Source organism: Coccidioides immitis (genome assembly GCF_000149335.2).
Source record: "Coccidioides immitis RS genomic scaffold supercont3.1, whole genome shotgun sequence".
Classification (NCBI taxonomy): Eukaryota; Fungi; Ascomycota; class Eurotiomycetes; order Onygenales; family Onygenaceae; genus Coccidioides; species Coccidioides immitis.
In genome coordinates this window covers 6788823-6805615 of record NW_004504310.1, presented here as the reverse complement: position 1 = coordinate 6805615, position 16793 = coordinate 6788823, and the positions used below count along the sequence as shown (strand labels likewise).

The window sequence follows — 16793 nt, the reverse complement described above, 5'->3', positions numbered from 1 at the left end:
AGGTCTAAGTAACGGCCTTAATACGTAATACGGCTATTTGCTGCTAAAGTGCTCGATAACCTTGCGAACTGGTCCCCGTCTCCCAGTCACCCGGCAGACGGGGGAGGTGGCCCAATAAGGATTCCTGTCCGGAGTACTCCGTAGGGAGCAGGCAACCAAAAAAGCCTCTCGACCAAATGACTTCCCCTGGTCAGGCCATCCGGACGCGGTGAGATCGAAGTGGAAACATTTTCACGTCGAAGATGGCATCACATCGACTAAGATCGCTCGCGGAAGATCGATCCGAGTTGCTCTGGAAAACCCATCGGATAACGCAATTCCGAGCCACAAAAAAAAAAAAAAAAAAATGAAAAAAATGAAAAGAAAGAAAGGCAGACGTCACAGAGTGCTTTGCCAGAAGTGGTTTAAACGTGTGTGTCTTGGCACACGGAATTCCCAATTCGGGCATTCCCGGATGACTTGATGCGGTTTAAGCTTTGGCTCCGCGGGTCAGGGCGGAAATCTTAAATCCGCCGCAGAAGACACGGCTCCGCGCCGCGATGACGACGGAACGAGCTCTTGCAGGGGCATTCGAGGTGCGAATCTCTGTTTGCGTTTCTGCAGATGCGCTGGAAGAGCTAAGCTAGCTGGGCGAGGACAGAGTTACAACGAGTTTGAATCACAAAAGCTGCAGATCCCTCAAGTGCAATGCTCTCTCGTTCGCCAGCGCCGACGCATATTCTGTACATCCGTCTTATATGCGCTGCACCCAAACGATGATCGATGTTTGTGGACCCATACTCTGGCTCCGCCATTTGGAGCCTGCCTCCACTAGTAAGTTACATGTGCTTGCCGACTGCGGAGCATGGATTCGACTTCTCGCGCCCATTTTCGATTTCTCGTAGCTGCCTCTCGCAGCCACTTCCCCTCATAGTGAGCGACAAATGAGAGCAGAGTTTAGCTTTATATGAAATTTCCTAACGGCGTTGTCCGACCCACTCGCCGCCATTTTTCAGGAACAAGATTGCCAGAAAATTTTCATGTCTCGGCATTGCCCCGAGGGGAAAAGCTGAGTGACGATCATCGGCAGGAGGGGAATGCACACCAAGTGCTCCACGGTCTCAAACGCCATCCCGACAGCGCTACGGAGCATACGCGCCGAACCAACTTTCCTAGCCCACTACTCCCCACTCCGTAGGCGGTTATGGTGGGCGAATGATCCACAGGGACCACAACATTCTAGAAGATCAGTTCACCACCTTGAAAGACAGACCGCCCTAAATATCCAACATGTGCTCGCGGTACATCCAAGACAGGCGAGATTTCACATGCATGGCTCTCCCCGGATGACACTAGCCACGATTCTCCATATTTAATCTCCATAGAATAACTTTCTTCCTCCCATCATTTCGCTAGGTTGGAAGATGGGGTCTAAAGGATACAGGAATCGTGGAGTCAAAAAACAGCATACCGGCGGCTGGTGTGGAGATTGCATGGGTATGTAATAGGATGAGCCAGACACCGAGACGCCAAACTCGTGGGTGCGGGTACCTATGCTGTCATCTTTTGAAGAAAGGATGGGAGAGAGACTCAAAAATTCTGGGGGAAGATGGGATGGTGATAAAACCCTCCACAGCTCCAGCTTTTCGCATCGTTTCTTTTTTGTCAGTTTTGTGTTACGTACCTCTCCAGCTGGCTGACTGCTACGGTGGTACTATTGAGTGACTCGCCAGCTCTGGAAGCCAGTCCTACTCTGTCATTTCTATTTTTCATGTATTTTGCTACCGAGGAGCATTGACTGTTTCTGCGAAAAAAAATCAACGTCCCATGCTTGTACCATGGCCGGAGCACCTTACTTTGGGTTTCGTGGAACGAAACTCAACGTCGCGATCGGTGTGATTGCTGGCTTGGACTTTTTGTATGTCATGTCAATAATTCAGTCAACAATGCTAACTAGCTAATTTCGAGAAACAGGCTCTTTGGTTATGATCAGTATGACCTATCTATTCCCGGATAACCGGGTCTCATGTTGATAATATGATTTTAGAGGTGTTATGGGAGGTCTGTTGACTCTTCCGTCGTTCGCGCAGACTTTCCCCGAGATTGATACAACAAGGGAGGGTCAAGTTGGACTTTCGCCTAGCGAGAAGAACCATAGAGCAACAATCCAAGGTGATTATATCTGGTTTTGTCATGCTAGCGTTGCTGATGTTGTCTAATGCATCGCCGCAGGTATTTCCATCGCGTCTTACAATGTGGGATGTTTCTTGGGAGCCATTGCCTGTATTTGGGTTGGAGATTTGCTCGGACGACGCAAGACGATATTCCTCGGTTCCGCTATTATGGTTGTTGGTGCTGCGCTGCAATGCTCCGCCTTCCAACTCTCTCATCTCATCGTTGGTCGTATCATCACGGGTCTTGGAAACGGGTTGAATACGTCCACCGTCCCAACGTGGCAATCGGAATGCTCGAAATCCCACCGCCGTGGCCAGTTGGTCATGGTAGAAGGTGCCCTGATTACGGGTGGAATTTGTCTCAGTTATTGGCTAGACTTTGGTTTTTCTTTCCTTGAGCCAAGCACCGTGTCATGGAGATTCCCTATCGCTTTCCAGATCGTATTCGCTTTGATTATCATGGCATCGGTCCTGGGATTACCGGAATCGCCTCGGTGGTTGATTCTCAAGGGCAAAGAAGACGAAGCACTTCGCGTTTTAGGGGCTCTAAGCGACCTTCCGACCGATGACCCGTTCATCCATAGCGAGTTCAGTGCGATCAAGGATACTGTTCTCGAAATGGCAAAAGGTGGATTCAAAGACCTCTTCCTTTGTAACAAAGACCGCCACTTGCACCGTGTCGTGCTCGCCTACGTTAACCAGATGTTCCAGCAAATCTCTGGTATCAATCTAATCACATACTATGCGGCTGCTATCTACGAAGGCAGCATTGGTCTTAGCGGATTCTTGTCACGTATTTTGGCAGCTTGCAATGGAACGGAATATTTCATTGCCTCTTGGATCCCGGTCTTCATAGTGGAAAGAGTCGGTCGACGTGGACTCATGCTTTTTGGTGCTGTTGGCATGTCCCTCTCTATGGTCGTTCTGGCTCTCTCTACCAGCTTTGAGGGACAGACAAAACCCGGTATAGTTGCAGCTGTTTTCCTGTTTGTTTTCAACACTTTCTTCGCTATTGGCTGGCTGGGAATGACATGGCTGTATCCTGCCGAAATCGTAAGTTTGACCAATTTTCCCGTTCTTCTTTTTTCCCAGGAAGTCGACTTAAACTGACGTTTGTCCTCAGGTACCTCTCCGTATTCGTGCTCCTGCCAATGCCCTTGCCACATCAGCCAACTGGGCATTCAACTTTATGGTTGTCATGATTACACCAGTCTCGTTCAGTTCCATCAAATATAAGACCTATATTATCTTTGCTGTCATGTAAGCCGATACTGCCCTCGCTAACAAACCTCAGGAAAGTATGCCGTACTAATATGTCCCGCTATAGTAATGCATTCATCGTGCCGGTAGTCTACTTCTTCTATCCCGAAACCGCATATCGCTCTCTGGAAGAGATGGATACTATTTTCCGCAACACAGACTCTATTTTCTCAGTCGTTCGTGTTGCCAGAGAGACACCTCGTCGCTTTGGCAAGAATGGTGAGCTCCTCATCAACTACGATGAGACAGACGAACATCGCGCTCGCAATGCGAGTGTTGTTGGTGAGAAACCTCATCCAACAGTGTATAACAAGGACCACGCAAACCCCGATTATCATATGGAGAACGGAAGTCCTAGCTCCTAAGCTGTTTAATCCCTGTCTGTGACTTGATATGTTGCCGTTTTCTCATTTCCGGTCTGCTGTGCCCGGAAAAAAAAAAAAAAAAATCTCTCAATATCTGCATGAAGGGAAAGGTGATTCTGCATATTAGATCTATGAGGTTATGACGATAGAGGTCCTTGAGTCTATGATATCTGTTGACTGAATCTTTAAATAAGGAGACAGGAGAAAATTTTCATGATACCCAAGCTAGAATTGTATGTACCGTCAGCGCCTGGGGGTGAGAAGACAGCAACCTCAGGTGATATTTGCATTGAATGAAATAATACTTCGTACGGGAGTACTAGAAACAAGTTTTGTCTGCAGGTCTACTCCGTAGGTCGCTGAATAAACAGACAACCTCTTCAACCGGCCCACCAATCATTGGCATCAATCAACAAGGTCATTCATTACGTCACTGCGCCGGCAAAGCAGGATAACATCTACGACCCTTATGCTAGCCTTGTGATTCTGTCTAATCCACCTTTCAGATCAAAGCACCCTGAATCTCTATTAAATTGAATCATTATGGTGCGAACGCGTGCTCAGGAACGTGCAGAGGCCAGTTCTGCTCAGAAGCAAGTCAAGGCAGAGGAGCACGTGCCACCGAAGGAGCTTGTAGCAGAAAAAAAGCACATGCAAAAGCCGAAAAAGAGAACTAAGAAGCATGAAATTCCAGAGGCAGAGAGTATGTGTGGGGGTGTTACAATCTACTAAACCCCTTAGTTAGTTGTATTGAGGGGCATATGAGATCTCTGATCAAAAATGCTGATTTTACTCAGGGCGACTAGAGGCCACAAAGCCGCTCTCAGAAGCCGCACGCAAGGACATCCAACAACTCTTGACGGAGCAAGGGAGCTTTCCTCTCCAAGAAATCGGATTTAGCTTTCCCCTTAGTTCGAGCTCGGCAACAGTGCTAGCACTCCTCTTCGAAGCCCTGCTCAAGGCGGCGCCAATTTCGCACAAGACAGCGGACGAGACGCTCAAGGAACTACTCAAACATGGGTATGAAGATATCAATGTATTGAAAAATAGTTCTTGGGACGAGCGGAGCGATGTGTTGATCGAAGGGGGTTATCGCCATTACTATAAGAAAACGTCATCGGAGCTAGGCGAATTGGCGGAATGGGCGATGGATAAGTACAGTACGTAACTTTCCCTGCTACGCCTGTTAATCTTGCTGTAAAGAGATGAATGGCCAACGCATGATGCGATTTGCTCATTTACTCCTTTTTTATTGGCCACGCATAGATGGAGATTTGAATAATCTCTACAAACAAACTGCCGGCTCTCGCGCGGAAATCAGGACTGCTATCAAGCATATTAAAGGCATCGGTGATGTCGCTGTTGATATTTTCCTGTCCTCGATTCAGTCCTTCTGGCCGGAAGTGGCACCGTTTATTGCCGAAAGAAGCTTGGTGACGGCGGATCATATTGGGATCGGGAAGGATGTAGAAGCCATTTATGAAGCTGTGGGAAGGGATCCGAAACAAATGTGTATGTTAGCGAGGGCATTAACGAAAATAAGGCTGGAGAAGGAAGAAGCAGGGTATACAGTGCATGAAAGTGGGAAGTAGAGAAAAGGAGTTAGTCAGGGCTCGGGGCGATTGAAGTTCCAACGTGTCTCAGGATTCCGAATGTTGGCGTTCGTTGGTTTGTAGGTCACAGAAACGTCCACTTTCAGGTCTTTTTGTACGGATGGATGGCAGTGCAGTCCAGATGTATGTCCAGCAGCAATCGTCGAAGGCTGAAGGCATCGCACTTCTGAGCAAGCAGACTGCCTTTGGAGGCACGTGACCATACGTCAACCACCACGCTAGCTGCAATTAGTCATCGCATCAGAGCTCCCCAGCCAGGTTGACGACGATCCCTCGGCCAGGCAGCTGAATTTGAAGACTTCGTTCTGCTTCTTTGTTGTCAAATTCTTATCTGCAGCATTGAATCATTCTCCTTAACTAAGCTCTTCTTTTGGAACTTCATGTGTTGATAGTATGTGTGACCGCGTTGAGTGCCTGTTTTATCATTGCCAGGAGGCGCTACCAAAGCTCTGATCGCTGACCAGCCACCCTTTTTACCAGACTTAATCCCGACCGCTCACATCGTTTCAAATACCTTTACCAGTTAAACTTCAAGTGTCAATTGCGCGCGGCTATCCGAAGGGAGCTCTGAAAACTGACGAAACGAAAAGTAAACAATAACTTCACCCACTGTCATCGGAATCGGAATTTACCAATTCTTTGGATATAAAACGTCGGACATATAAAACAAGATGGACTACTCAAATATTTTGTATGTGGAACTACCATCTTCGGCGGACTACTCCGTATACCTAGACGAATGGCCTAGGAGGTTCATTTCGCTGGGAAGACAATGTTTAAAGGCATTTATGCTGATAAACTGCGTTCTAGTCGCTTGGTCAACTTGGCCATTGGTGTTATTATGGTGCTCGGCGGGATTTCGCAATTCTTCGCTGATCCCAAATTGTAAGTGTTGCAGACTGCTGGGGTTCCGGGGTACTATAACTGGAGACCTCCTCGGTTCACTGAGTGCTCCGCTAACACAGATGCCATAGCCGGAATATAATCATCGGCATTTACGTTATTCTATTCGGGTTAGGTATGCGGATTAACCCTGCAGTACAAACATTCATGGCAAATGCTAACTCCGATCACAGCCACCGGTGCCCTCGAACTCGTCCCGAATGTCCCAACGCAGATCACTAGACACACCTCCTTCATGTTCTCGTTTATCGGAAGAGGAATCTGTAAGTCTTCAACTTCAAAAACGGGGTGGGCACTGGAGTATTTTCTTACTGGAGTGTCTAGTCTACATCTTTGTTGGCTGCATTATCCTAGAGCACCACGTTTTGCGCATCATCGCTGGCTCGATCGTTGGAATTGTGGGCGTGGCCTATGTGGCGCTTGAGTACATCCCCTCAATTGAACCTCCTCAGAACATGCGAGAGGCAGAACCTGCATGGGGTGCGGAGCAGATCTAAACCCATAATAATCTGTTAACACCACGATTCTCCCCCGGCTACTGGTTCAATGGCATTCGACGGCCGTGAAATTAGCGAACCCCAGCATGGGTCGCCTTTATCATGCATGTTTTGAAGGTGGCAATGAACCTTTGCACGATCCGATTACCGACGAGGTGGGCTTGGACTGGGAGGTCACGTCCTTCACATGCCCCGTTGCACTCCTCCATTTGTGGCAACACAAATGATACTTTGGCCTTCATGCCCTCTTTTCTTTTAATTAGCCTTTAAGATAAGCTGATAACGTCCATCTTCGGCTGATGAATGCTATCTTTTCCACACTGTACTTTAAAAACGATTTCAAAATATACTTATTTGTTGTGTCCACGCGCGCCTCGTCCTCAGTGTTGTGCCAGCCCCGGAACCCACGCACAGTTACTGACTAAAGGGGCCCGCAGCCCTGCATCCCCCCAGTAGGAACGTAGCCAGTGCTGCTGACACGGCTGACCAGGAGGAGCTGGCGAATGAGAAAAGCCACAATGCTAATCTCTCATCTTGACCCATATTTTCTAGCCTGATAAGGTTTAGCACCCTGGAGGCGGATTGACGTCGACGGCGAAAGTCTATTTTTCATCAGACCGAAACTTATCAGATTGCGCCCTCGCCATTCAGCCGCGTCGCCGCGCCAATCCAGAAGACGGTGAGGTTGAAGCAACTGGGACGACGAGATCTTTGCAAGAGAATCCAGCTCTTTCCAAAAGCCATACGCGTTAAATAGAGAGAGGGTTAATGTCCCATTTTCCGGCTATTACAGTTGCGCGATAATCCAGCGGTGGGAAAAGCCCAAGAGATAAGATAATCGACAATGGAGATCCATATCTGATCCCTTGACCACATCGAATAATTTGCTCAACAGCGATTCGTTCACATTGCGCAGGACAAAGCCGTGCTGGGGAAACTGGGACGGGATTTGGATGTTGTCAGAAAGTAAATGATTATTTAACCCTGCTGTGCTACCATAAGCATACTTCATCAGATATTATTTCGCCTTGGCCTGCCCGTCTGTCAGGCCACTCCCATATCTGATCGTCAGCCAGATCACAAGAGCTCCTCACCCAACCTATCTTCACCAACTACAACCACTTTTTCCGCGAATAAGAAGTTTTGTCGAATTCCTTCCGGGTTACAGCTCGGTTCGGTTGGGCTTTTCTTGGAAGCAATAACTTGAAGTCTCACGTCCTGCATTGCATTGCTCCGTACGAAGTACGTCGCGGCTCGTTACGCCTCCGAACATAAACTCCTCCTTTTGTCACAACTCCATCCTCGCTCTTCCAAAAATTTGTCCTCCTTCTTTGATTCATCCAAACTTGATGCATTCTGCCTAACCGTTGTCGCAGCATCCTTAGTCCTTTTGCGTTGGGAATTTCCGTCCTCGTCCTGCAGCTGGCTTATCTCCGGAGGCCACCGCCGCAACAGCTCTAGCCTATCTCATCCATCGCAACTCGGTGCTACAACAACTTTTACCTCAACCTCACCATCACATCAGATAACTTAAGCGCGTTACCCTTCCTATTCTCTGCCGTCTGCTGCGTTGTGCGCATTCATACCTCGAGCATTCCATCGTGAACATCGTATACGGTTGCCTGGCGAAGATCTGATTACGATCATCCTCGTGTGAAGCCATCGAAGATAATTCGGCCCCCGGAATCGGATTATTCGAGACCTTCCTATTACATCTCATTTGTCCCGGTCGAATATCATCCTATCGGCCTCCTATCCAGCTAAAAGACACGCTTGGGCGCCGAATAAATTTGAGAAACGATCGTACCACCTTAGACAACTCAGTTTGTCATCGACAGTTGACCCGGGAGGGAAGATTTTGCAGACTATAGTGGTTGTTTCTGTCAGGCCGACCCGTGGTTTTCGACGTATCTATGGATATCGTTAGGGGTGTTCCGCCGTCAACAAACAGCATGATGCGCCACCCATCCGCTGAAGATCTTGATGCCGCGCATCAACTTGTATCTTCTGCCCGTGGAGCAAGGGATCAGGCTGCGGATCCTAGCTCTTCAGGGGCTGGAGTAAGATCAGATGGCGGCGAGATGCTGAATCTATCTGATACCGAAAACCCCCAGAATAGGGCAAGTCCTGGAAGAGAGAATCAGATGCCGATGGAATCAAACGACGAAAATCGGCCCAATGCATCACGCCAGTCGCCAAAGTCCCGTGGCAAAGAACAGGTTTTCCTCGGCCATTCGTGCGTGTACGTGGCTAAGTCCCTAGTCCATGATTTGCTGTGTAGCCTTTCCTTCCACTAACAAAGCCTGATATAGCAACTGCGGAACGAAAAGAACTCCTCTTTGGCGCAGAGCGCCCAACGGTTCTACAATATGCAATGCCTGTGGCCTATATCTGAAAGCCAGAAATGCTGATCGCCCCACGAATCGCAATCGTTCATCTGCCATGACTGGACCAAGTACACAGCAAAATATCAACGCACGGACCAGCATATCTCCCAGCGCCACTGGCGGTTGTTCCGGTCGCCAGTCGAATGCAACGAACGATGAATCGGCTTCAGTTGGGACATGTCCGGGTGGTGGCAGTTGCAACGGAACGGGTGGTGCTGTTGGTTGTGATGGCTGTCCAGCATATAATAACCGTGTTTATAAATCGTCTTCCCGACCTGCCCCCGTGAGACACGCTGCAGGAGTTTCTCCTCAAGCCATAAATCAGCCTAGAAATATGAGCCACGAAACGAACGATCTGTTAGATGTCCCTAATCAAGATGGAGGACTACCAACTGCATGCCAAAACTGCGGTACTACAGTAACTCCATTGTGGAGGCGAGATGATCAGGGTCATCCTATTTGCAATGCTTGCGGTATGTCTAGGTTTCCTTACTTTTCAATGAAATTTATGGCTAACGTCGAAATTCGGTTGTTGAAGGGCTCTACTTCAGGTTGCATGGCTGCGCTCGACCGGTAGCCATGAAGAAATCAATTATTAAAAGAAGAAAACGCGTTGTTCCAGCCCTGAGGGATAGGTCTCCCACAGCAGGTTCTTCCAACGATTCTTCAGTCTCCCCCGAGTTGCCACCCGCTTCCCTCGCCTCACACCAACTCGATACCCGGAGATACTCGCATGGAGAACAAACCAGCCCCTTCATCGTGAATGCCAATGGGCAGCTATCTCCTCACATGCAAACAACATACCCGTCAAATCACTCCGCTCCTCCGGCCATCGACTTCACCGGATACAACTCGAAATCGACTTCTCTTCCCCACCATGGACCACCACCAGGGGGTCTATTCAACGGTGATCGAGTCGTCCCAAGCGAGCATTTAACTTCAAGTGCGACTCCAAAAAAGCGTTCGCATGAAGAAGCAAATGCATCAGATACACAGGCCAACGCTCTTCCCAACAACTCCGACATCCCAGCATCTGCTCACCTCCCCCCAATCAACCCCTCAGCCGCGTCTTCCCTTTCTCATCCTGGCCGCTTAAGCTCAATTTCTTCCTTGCTTAACCACGCAGAAAAGACTTACGAAGGTTCATCTATTGACCCATCTCTCAATTCCAACGGCTCCAGATCACAGGCGCATCCCTCTCCGTCGTTTTCCCCTTCACATGCACCTGCCTCATTGTCCCCTTCTGGGTCCGGTTGTACTGGTTCACTTCAGCCATCAGCCGCCGTTGTTGGACCTACAGCTCTTTCGGACGAAATGCTCAAAGCGGAACGAAGAGCTCAATTACAGCGAGAAGCCGAGAACATGCGTGAAGCTCTCCGTGCCAAAGAAAGGGAGCTTGCTGCCTTGGAGCCGTGATTCGTTCAGCACGGTCGTTCGGTGCTTGTTTGGGAGTTTGTGATATTACTTGCTTCAAATTGTTTGCCCGGATTGTCCTTATATGTATCGGTTTTAGGGAAAGGGATGGATAGCGGGATGCCATGATGCATTGGCTTGAATTTTTCAATCATAATCTGTTTTTCTTTACGGTGTTCTCTTTTTATTTCCCCCCTTTTCCTTTTCAAGCTGCAAAGTAGTCTGGTTGTAATCCCTTTGGTCTGCGAGTTGCAGAAGAGTCTCAGTCCTTTAACCTTCTCATTGAGTGGCTTAATCATTCAAAAAATCCATCCTTAATCTGGATTTGATGTTAATTTGTATCCTGATTATCATAAATTAAAAAGCTTCCAATCTGCGTGGGATACAGGATATGGCACTCAAGATCAAGATCCAGTCATGATAAGATTAGATTAACTAGACAAGCTGCCGTTTGTGGCTGAGCTGTCAGCGGGGCGAACAACAAGACTCCCGCATCCACACGCTGGTACAACGAAGCTACTCTTCCATCAGAAGAACTTCTGTTGATGGATGAGCTACAAAAGGGGGACAAAAGATAAGTATGGTTTGTTTCTTGTATTTAAAGTGTAAGTTAGTTATCAATTCATCATTTGTGTCTATTCTCCACCGACCCGAGCTCTGTTGTCAAAATGCATTCGTGCCAGACCAGACAATAAAACAACAAGGCCATGATTAGAGAACAAACATATGTAGTGGTGCTCTCAGTCGCAAATAACAAACCGCAGCGCAATTTCTAACTCTCCCAGAAGTACCCCAAGTTGAACCATTTCCCCAAAAGATGTGCCCCGGAAGACATCACGGAAACTTTTGAAGTGTCCCACCCCTGGGCCAACCAGATTGCCTTCGATTTGGCCCGCACATCAGGTCAGCAGATAAGGAAGCATTTTTGGCCAACGACAAATGTGCTACCAAACTGCAGAAGCTTGAGCATGCTGGAAGGCATGCGAGGTGCCCTCTTGCGAAAATCGGTCTGAACCGGCGCGTCGAGCGAGAGATGAAAGGATGGGAAGACAAATACTGTGCAGAGGTTGAACTCCAAGAGATTTCTAAATATCCTCCTTAGCAAACGTGTCTCCGGATCCAAGGCAACCGAAGATGCCATTAACCTTGATATTCAGGAGATTCCGATGATAGATTCTCCTAGGGCGCTGACAGATATTCGTGCACAATCTCCGTCGGCAAATTCTCCCGCACAGTTAGCTTCTTTCACACGGGCAAGCGAACCTAGATATGCCCGCTTCTCCGCCCAGGCCCAGCCACATTCGGGGGGACCCCACAGCCCCCGATCTAAGCCTGCGTTACTTCACCAGCCAGGAGCAGATCGTCCACAGCCCCCCCACAAAAAAGTGTCTGCCGCCATGAAAGCACATTTGTGAGGTCGGATGTTGACATAGGAAGGGAAATTTTGGCGTTGCCATCTCGCAGAGAGAGCATAGGTCGCGGTGCTTGTATCCAAAGGAACGAACTAAGGGGCGGAGATATATCCGCACTGACACTAAAGGAGAGAATTCTGCCGATCGTCCATAACCTCCCACAGAGCAGGCCCTGTTTTTGCAGGGCGAGAAGAAAGTACGTCGCCGCCTTTGTGCTTTCAACCAATGACAAACCGTGGGCCAACGGATATCCCGCCCACAGTAATGGAAGATTCGCGGAGTCCATGTGCACGATAGCACGGCAGTCCCACGTCCATGGTCAAAAAGATGTGGATTTTTCCGATGCCCGGACCTAGGCACCGCTGCCGAATAATGAAAGCAACAGGGATGCAACAAGCCGAGAAAATAATCCCTCCAGTCAAACTGTTTAGGAGGCGTGAAAACCCGCTGCGGCAGAGAGCATTCCTGCGCAGCAAGACGATAAGAATAGGGACCCACACTGACAAGCCATGCACCGCTTAGGATCGATGACACGAATGGGAACAGGATGGGTTCGCATGGCATTCGGAGCGCCCGAGATCACGCTCTCGGCCAGGACGTGAAATATCCGTTTCACAAGGAACCCCGCAAAACACAGTGAACTTCCAGCTTCGCCAGGACGCGAAGCTATCCGAAGGGCAGCCGAAACAGACCGCACGATGTGCTGAACGGGAAAAGAACCGCGAGAGTATCCCTTTCGGAGAACCTCCCGAAAAGCGCAAGGTAGCAGCGAAAAACTCACACTTGAAATTGCGTGCCCATGAGGCCCTGGGCACCATCGGTAGCAACAAGCCCAAAACGAACCTATCGCGTCTGAAAAGTCGTTGACGATGCGCCGAATAGTCATATGCATATCCGCAAGTAACGGCAAGAGACATAAGTGGGGACAGCCAAGCTCCTGGAACTCGAGACACAGCCGGTAAAGCTCCGGCCGGTTGTCGCCAGGGTGAAAGAATCCAAGAGAATTCATATACCTTTCCGCTCATCATGGACAGACAGACAGACCCAGCACTAATATCTTGAAGATGATCTAGATCAACAAACATCCGCGGCAAAGGTAAGCCTCGAGCTTATGCTCTGGAGGATATGAACTCGAGAAAATCATGTATATTCTCCAGATCGAAAGCAAAATCCAAGGTCTCCAGCCGAATCACGGTACATGTATGTACAAGGAGAAGAGTAGATCAAGGCGCTGTTATTCAAGAAGTTTAGGTAGACGTATTTCCCAGAGCAGAAGAAACTGTGTCTCAGGCCCCAACCAACGTCCCCCACATGTTCGCTGTGGTATAGTCCAGGAAGCAATCCACACCGAAAGCTAGACCAGAAACTTCAAGGTAGGTCAAATACCTTGGCCCTGGAATTGTGAAACAGAAGCTGTGTCGCGAAAGTCGAGTGATGTCCCCCAGGCCTTGTTCGCTGTGGTATAGTCCAGGAAGCAATCCACACCGAAAGCTAGATCAGAAACTTCAAGGTAGGCCAGATACCTTAGACAGAAATTATGATGGCGCTTCATTCAGTTCCATGCAAACTCATTCGCTGAATATCTCAGATTTCCAACGTTTCTGGAACAGGGCTCGCGCTTCAATTCGCTGGTGGGGTCAACAACGGGTTAAACCACTCCAACGGTGTGGGCTGAGACTTGGGTCAACAACTGTGCACGCTTCGAGTATGAAGGGAAAAAAAGGATCGCTGATCCCTCTCCATGCTCGAAAACGGGATCTTAGGACAAGGCGACTAGCATGTCCGATTGACAAAGGGTGGACGTCCACTTCTATTCACTGATTGCCCGAGTTCTTGTAAGGTCTAGGTTCAGTCACCACCACTCCCTAGAACCGCGGAAGCCGGACCACAATGCAACAGCTTCCCAGCACCCGGCAGTAATTCGGCAAATGTTGCCATCCTGGTGGCATATAGCGACGGGCTATGCTGCATTCTTGTTGACACAAAATGTCTCAAGTCGTCGAGGCATGATACATGGTTCTAAGCCATCCATAGTTATCTCTTCCGCCCATCATCCGTTGATGATGATAATACATATCATATTCGCCGTTCACACGTGTCAGGACTGTTGCGGTTGCCCCCCTCGATAGGGTAAAACCAAGCGTCACCATTAGAATGCCATGGTGGGAACGCAGACCGGACAGAGACAGATGCGGTGCACCACCGCTGTTTAGCTTTGACCGATTCTCCGGAGCCTGAATCCTCCTGGTAGAAACACCCTCCGTAGGTTCGCAATAGGTCGCTGCTATAGAACCAGCATCCAAGGCCTCTAAGGCACTAAGGACTCCAAGACGGATCTGGCGCTCGGAGCTTGGGCGGATTATCTATGGTCACGCCTGGAAACTTGAGGTCGGTGAGCCCACCATAGGATCCGTTGGGACAAGGCTAAAACCACACAGCCCAGAAGGATCAGAGGCGAGTGTAACTGAAAACCCCAACAGCAAGACCGTACAGTTTCCTCCATGGGGAGAATCGTCTTAAAGTAAGGAGCCCTCTCTCCCCACATCGTCACCAAACTTCAAAGTATTCGGACAAGATGAACATGAAAGATGGATTTTTGCTAGGAAATATATCGAGAAGCAAGCTTCCGTTCTCCCCCAATGCAGAACAGATCCATCAAAGTGTCCGTTTACCCTTCCATCATGACGCAACCACTGAGCGGCGAGCGCTGGGAAGGACGTGGAAACCTCCGCCGCATCCATTTAGTTGCGTCCATGTGCCTGCTCGACTCCGAAACATATTCATGCCTCGTAGGGCAGAAAAGTGTTGCCATCCAACCGTTTACTGGCAGCCACGGCTCGGCCAGGTACATTATCGGATCCGCTGGATCATAACACGGCACACGGTCGTCCCAACCGTACTTATCTTGCAACCAAGCCCCCTCTGCCGTGTAAAATTGGAAGACACGCCCCGTAATAGCCCTTAGCAAATCATGGCCCCGATAGCGAGCGAGATCGCCCCACTCGCCATCGTACAGGACTGGGTCGACAAATTTCATCGCCTGCCTGAGGATTGTTCCCACTCTCGATGTGCTATTCAGCCAAGGTTTTGGAGGGGTGAGGATGACGAATAGCGATACTTCAGGAGGAGTAAAGCTGCGTTCTGAGATCGGTTCCCCGAGCCAGTTGAAATGGTGCACGTGAGGTCGGTTGTCCATCCACCACCCTTGCCATGATTTTTCGAAATGGGCGATCGAAAGCAAGTCTTGCAGGCATTCATGATCGATCAGGCAATGCGTAAATGGAAAGTTACCATCTGCGTCTGCACAACGCGGCCCCTCTTGCGAGTCATTTGATTCCGTCTCGATATCATAGCGTTTCGTTGTTTCAACAATCAACGGCTCCGATCGAATAATATCAGCCTGAGGTAGCACGGAGCTTCCAGGATCCGATTTAGTTGTCGTGGAACGTGTAACGCTCTCCAAGCAAGACTCCTCTAAAGTCGCATTGCCTGCACTTTTCATGGATTGGCCAGGCGTTTCTTCAGACGAACGGTCTTTGTTTCCGGTGATTTCGCGGCCATTACACGGGATGTGGCCTGGATTGTCCGTCCGCAACACTTCATCGTCGCAATCGCTCCAATCAAAAGGTTCCGGTTTAAGAAGCTTTGACAACTCAGCGTCTTCTGTAAGGTTTCCTGGGTAGGCATCATGCGGGGCTGTCGCATTCTTATCAAGAGGGCGAACGGCAAAGAGACCGAGATCATATTGGCTTTCGTCACGTCCGAAGTCGTCGGTTTTTTTCTTAAAGTACTCGATATCAAAAAGTATATCGACATCGGAGCGACTACATTTAACTTTGGATTCGTAATCGGAAGATGGAACTCTTGGCATTTCTAGCGAGGAGTTCGAAGGTTGAAGGGCACGTCGAACCATGTAGACCGAGTCTCCCAGTCGCTCCGCACAAAAGTCATAGATGCTTGAGGTTGGTTCTCTTGATGGAACAACAAACGTGGCGTTGCAGAGCATGAGCCGTCCGCTATAATCCCAAAGCATAGCCTCGATGGTATAAGCGGGACCCGGATTTTCAGGCGTAATAGCACAATGATAGAGCTGGCTTCCGCGCCCACACTGCCTTAATCTTGTCGGGTAGTCCATTGAGCAAAAAGGGCCAGGAGGAAGATACCGGGGAGAGGAATTGACATGGTTCTCCAGTACTTGAAGGATGAACTGCTCCCAACGGAGGAAGCTGCTGGTTGGCATAATTCGGTGCGGGAATGTCGAGGTTTAAGTAGCTTTAAGCGCGAGTCGAGGCAACAAAGGGAGGATCGAGAGAGGAAAACCGGATGAGTGGAAACGAATATGCCAACTCACAAAGAGACACTCGTTCAAGTCTGCAATAGGCTTTTGGATGTCTAAGAGAAAGTAGCCCGAGAGCGGACCTTACCTCCTTGTTGAGTTGCGCTGGATGAAATGGAGACAATGAAATAGTCCTATAAAGAGTCCAGGCTGAAGATAAAAAGGCTGGCTTTGCTTGTGGTCGACAGACAAATATAGGGAGGTGGAAGATTTGAAAGCAAAGGCCCCATTGTCGTATCGCCCGACAACGGCTCTTTATGCTGCCGATTTGAGAGTCTTCACGCCGGATTCAGTGACAAACATTCCTTGAAACTTGACAGGAGCAGTCACAGGGCAGCTGCATTAAGCTAAAATACCAGAATTTGATTGTTTTCATTCATAGTATTCATTGCCAGAACATGTGCAATCACTTTTAGCATAAGGAGGGAATGTATGACTCCCCAAGTCGGTGAAT

General features: G+C 49.0%; 8 protein-coding genes across 8 annotated transcripts; 5 read left to right on the top strand and 3 right to left on the bottom strand.

The window, feature by feature from the left end:
* Window positions 1–631: 631 nt before the first annotated feature.
* On the top strand, window positions 632–1946 carry CIMG_12852 (uncharacterized protein). The gene is made up of 2 exons (XM_001246867.2): window positions 632–813; window positions 996–1946. Exon 2 carries the CDS (start codon window positions 1077–1079, stop codon window positions 1353–1355), a length of 279 nt encoding a protein of 92 aa, XP_001246868.2. The 5' UTR covers window positions 632–813; window positions 996–1076; the 3' UTR covers window positions 1356–1946.
* CIMG_00640 (sugar porter (SP) family MFS transporter) lies at window positions 1818–3941 on the top strand (the record flags this gene model as incomplete). The annotated part of the gene is made up of 6 exons (XM_001246868.2): window positions 1818–1897; window positions 1954–1971; window positions 2027–2151; window positions 2212–3206; window positions 3277–3413; window positions 3481–3941. The coding sequence occupies 6 exons, from the start codon at window positions 1818–1820 to the stop codon at window positions 3776–3778; spliced, it is 1653 nt and encodes a 550-aa protein (XP_001246869.2). The 3' UTR covers window positions 3779–3941.
* A 325-nt stretch (window positions 3942–4266) lies between these two features.
* Window positions 4267–5600, top strand: CIMG_00641 (uncharacterized protein). The gene is made up of 3 exons (XM_001246869.2): window positions 4267–4481; window positions 4576–4938; window positions 5045–5600. Exons 1-3 carry the CDS (start codon window positions 4322–4324, stop codon window positions 5368–5370), a joined length of 849 nt encoding a protein of 282 aa, XP_001246870.2. The 5' UTR covers window positions 4267–4321; the 3' UTR covers window positions 5371–5600.
* Window positions 5601–5682: 82 nt separating this feature from the next.
* On the top strand, window positions 5683–7155 carry CIMG_00642 (COPI-coated vesicle protein). The gene is made up of 6 exons (XM_001246870.2): window positions 5683–5782; window positions 5872–6082; window positions 6202–6276; window positions 6366–6409; window positions 6468–6557; window positions 6619–7155. The coding sequence occupies exons 2-6, from the start codon at window positions 6063–6065 to the stop codon at window positions 6789–6791; spliced, it is 402 nt and encodes a 133-aa protein (XP_001246871.1). The 5' UTR covers window positions 5683–5782; window positions 5872–6062; the 3' UTR covers window positions 6792–7155.
* Window positions 7156–8462: 1307 nt separating this feature from the next.
* CIMG_00643 (SreP protein) lies at window positions 8463–10823 on the top strand. The gene is made up of 3 exons (XM_001246871.2): window positions 8463–9033; window positions 9104–9651; window positions 9717–10823. Exons 1-3 carry the CDS (start codon window positions 8705–8707, stop codon window positions 10592–10594), a joined length of 1755 nt encoding a protein of 584 aa, XP_001246872.1. The 5' UTR covers window positions 8463–8704; the 3' UTR covers window positions 10595–10823.
* Window positions 10824–11495: 672 nt separating this feature from the next.
* CIMG_12851 (uncharacterized protein) lies at window positions 11496–11732 on the bottom strand (the record flags this gene model as incomplete). Its single annotated transcript, XM_001246872.1, has 1 exon — window positions 11496–11732. The coding sequence occupies one exon, from the start codon at window positions 11730–11732 to the stop codon at window positions 11496–11498; it is 237 nt and encodes a 78-aa protein (XP_001246873.1).
* Window positions 11733–11928: 196 nt separating this feature from the next.
* CIMG_10600 (uncharacterized protein) lies at window positions 11929–12567 on the bottom strand (the record flags this gene model as incomplete). Its single annotated transcript, XM_012358829.1, has 1 exon — window positions 11929–12567. The coding sequence occupies one exon, from the start codon at window positions 12565–12567 to the stop codon at window positions 11929–11931; it is 639 nt and encodes a 212-aa protein (XP_012214252.1).
* Window positions 12568–14262: 1695 nt separating this feature from the next.
* CIMG_00646 (uncharacterized protein) lies at window positions 14263–16215 on the bottom strand. Its single transcript, XM_001246874.2, has one exon. The coding sequence runs from the start codon at window positions 16136–16138 to the stop codon at window positions 14672–14674; it is 1467 nt and encodes a 488-aa protein (XP_001246875.1). The 5' UTR covers window positions 16139–16215; the 3' UTR covers window positions 14263–14671.
* Window positions 16216–16793: the final 578 nt, after the last annotated feature.

Excerpts from the sequence above, each read along its gene's own strand:
- CIMG_12852 (XM_001246867.2), top strand. The coding sequence starts at position 1,077 with ATGCACACCAAGTGCTCCACGGTCTCAAACGCCATCCCGACAGCGCTA.
- CIMG_00641 (XM_001246869.2), top strand. The coding sequence starts at position 4,322 with ATGGTGCGAACGCGTGCTCAGGAACGTGCAGAGGCCAGTTCTGCTCAG. Across the intron at positions 4,482-4,575 it reads TGAAATTCCAGAGGCAGAGA|GGCGACTAGAGGCCACAAAG; the intron begins GTATGTGTGGGG and ends GATTTTACTCAG. Across the intron at positions 4,939-5,044 it reads ATGGGCGATGGATAAGTACA|ATGGAGATTTGAATAATCTC; the intron begins GTACGTAACTTT and ends GGCCACGCATAG.
- CIMG_00642 (XM_001246870.2), top strand. The coding sequence starts at position 6,063 with ATGGACTACTCAAATATTTT. Across the intron at positions 6,083-6,201 it reads ATGGACTACTCAAATATTTT|TCGCTTGGTCAACTTGGCCA; the intron begins GTATGTGGAACT and ends ACTGCGTTCTAG. Across the intron at positions 6,410-6,467 it reads CGTTATTCTATTCGGGTTAG|CCACCGGTGCCCTCGAACTC; the intron begins GTATGCGGATTA and ends CTCCGATCACAG.
- CIMG_00643 (XM_001246871.2), top strand. The coding sequence starts at position 8,705 with ATGGATATCGTTAGGGGTGTTCCGCCGTCAACAAACAGCATGATGCGC. Across the intron at positions 9,034-9,103 it reads TTCCTCGGCCATTCGTGCGT|CAACTGCGGAACGAAAAGAA; the intron begins GTACGTGGCTAA and ends AGCCTGATATAG. Across the intron at positions 9,652-9,716 it reads TCCTATTTGCAATGCTTGCG|GGCTCTACTTCAGGTTGCAT; the intron begins GTATGTCTAGGT and ends CGGTTGTTGAAG.
- CIMG_00646 (XM_001246874.2), bottom strand. The coding sequence starts at position 16,138 with ATGGACTACCCGACAAGATTAAGGCAGTGTGGGCGCGGAAGCCAGCTC.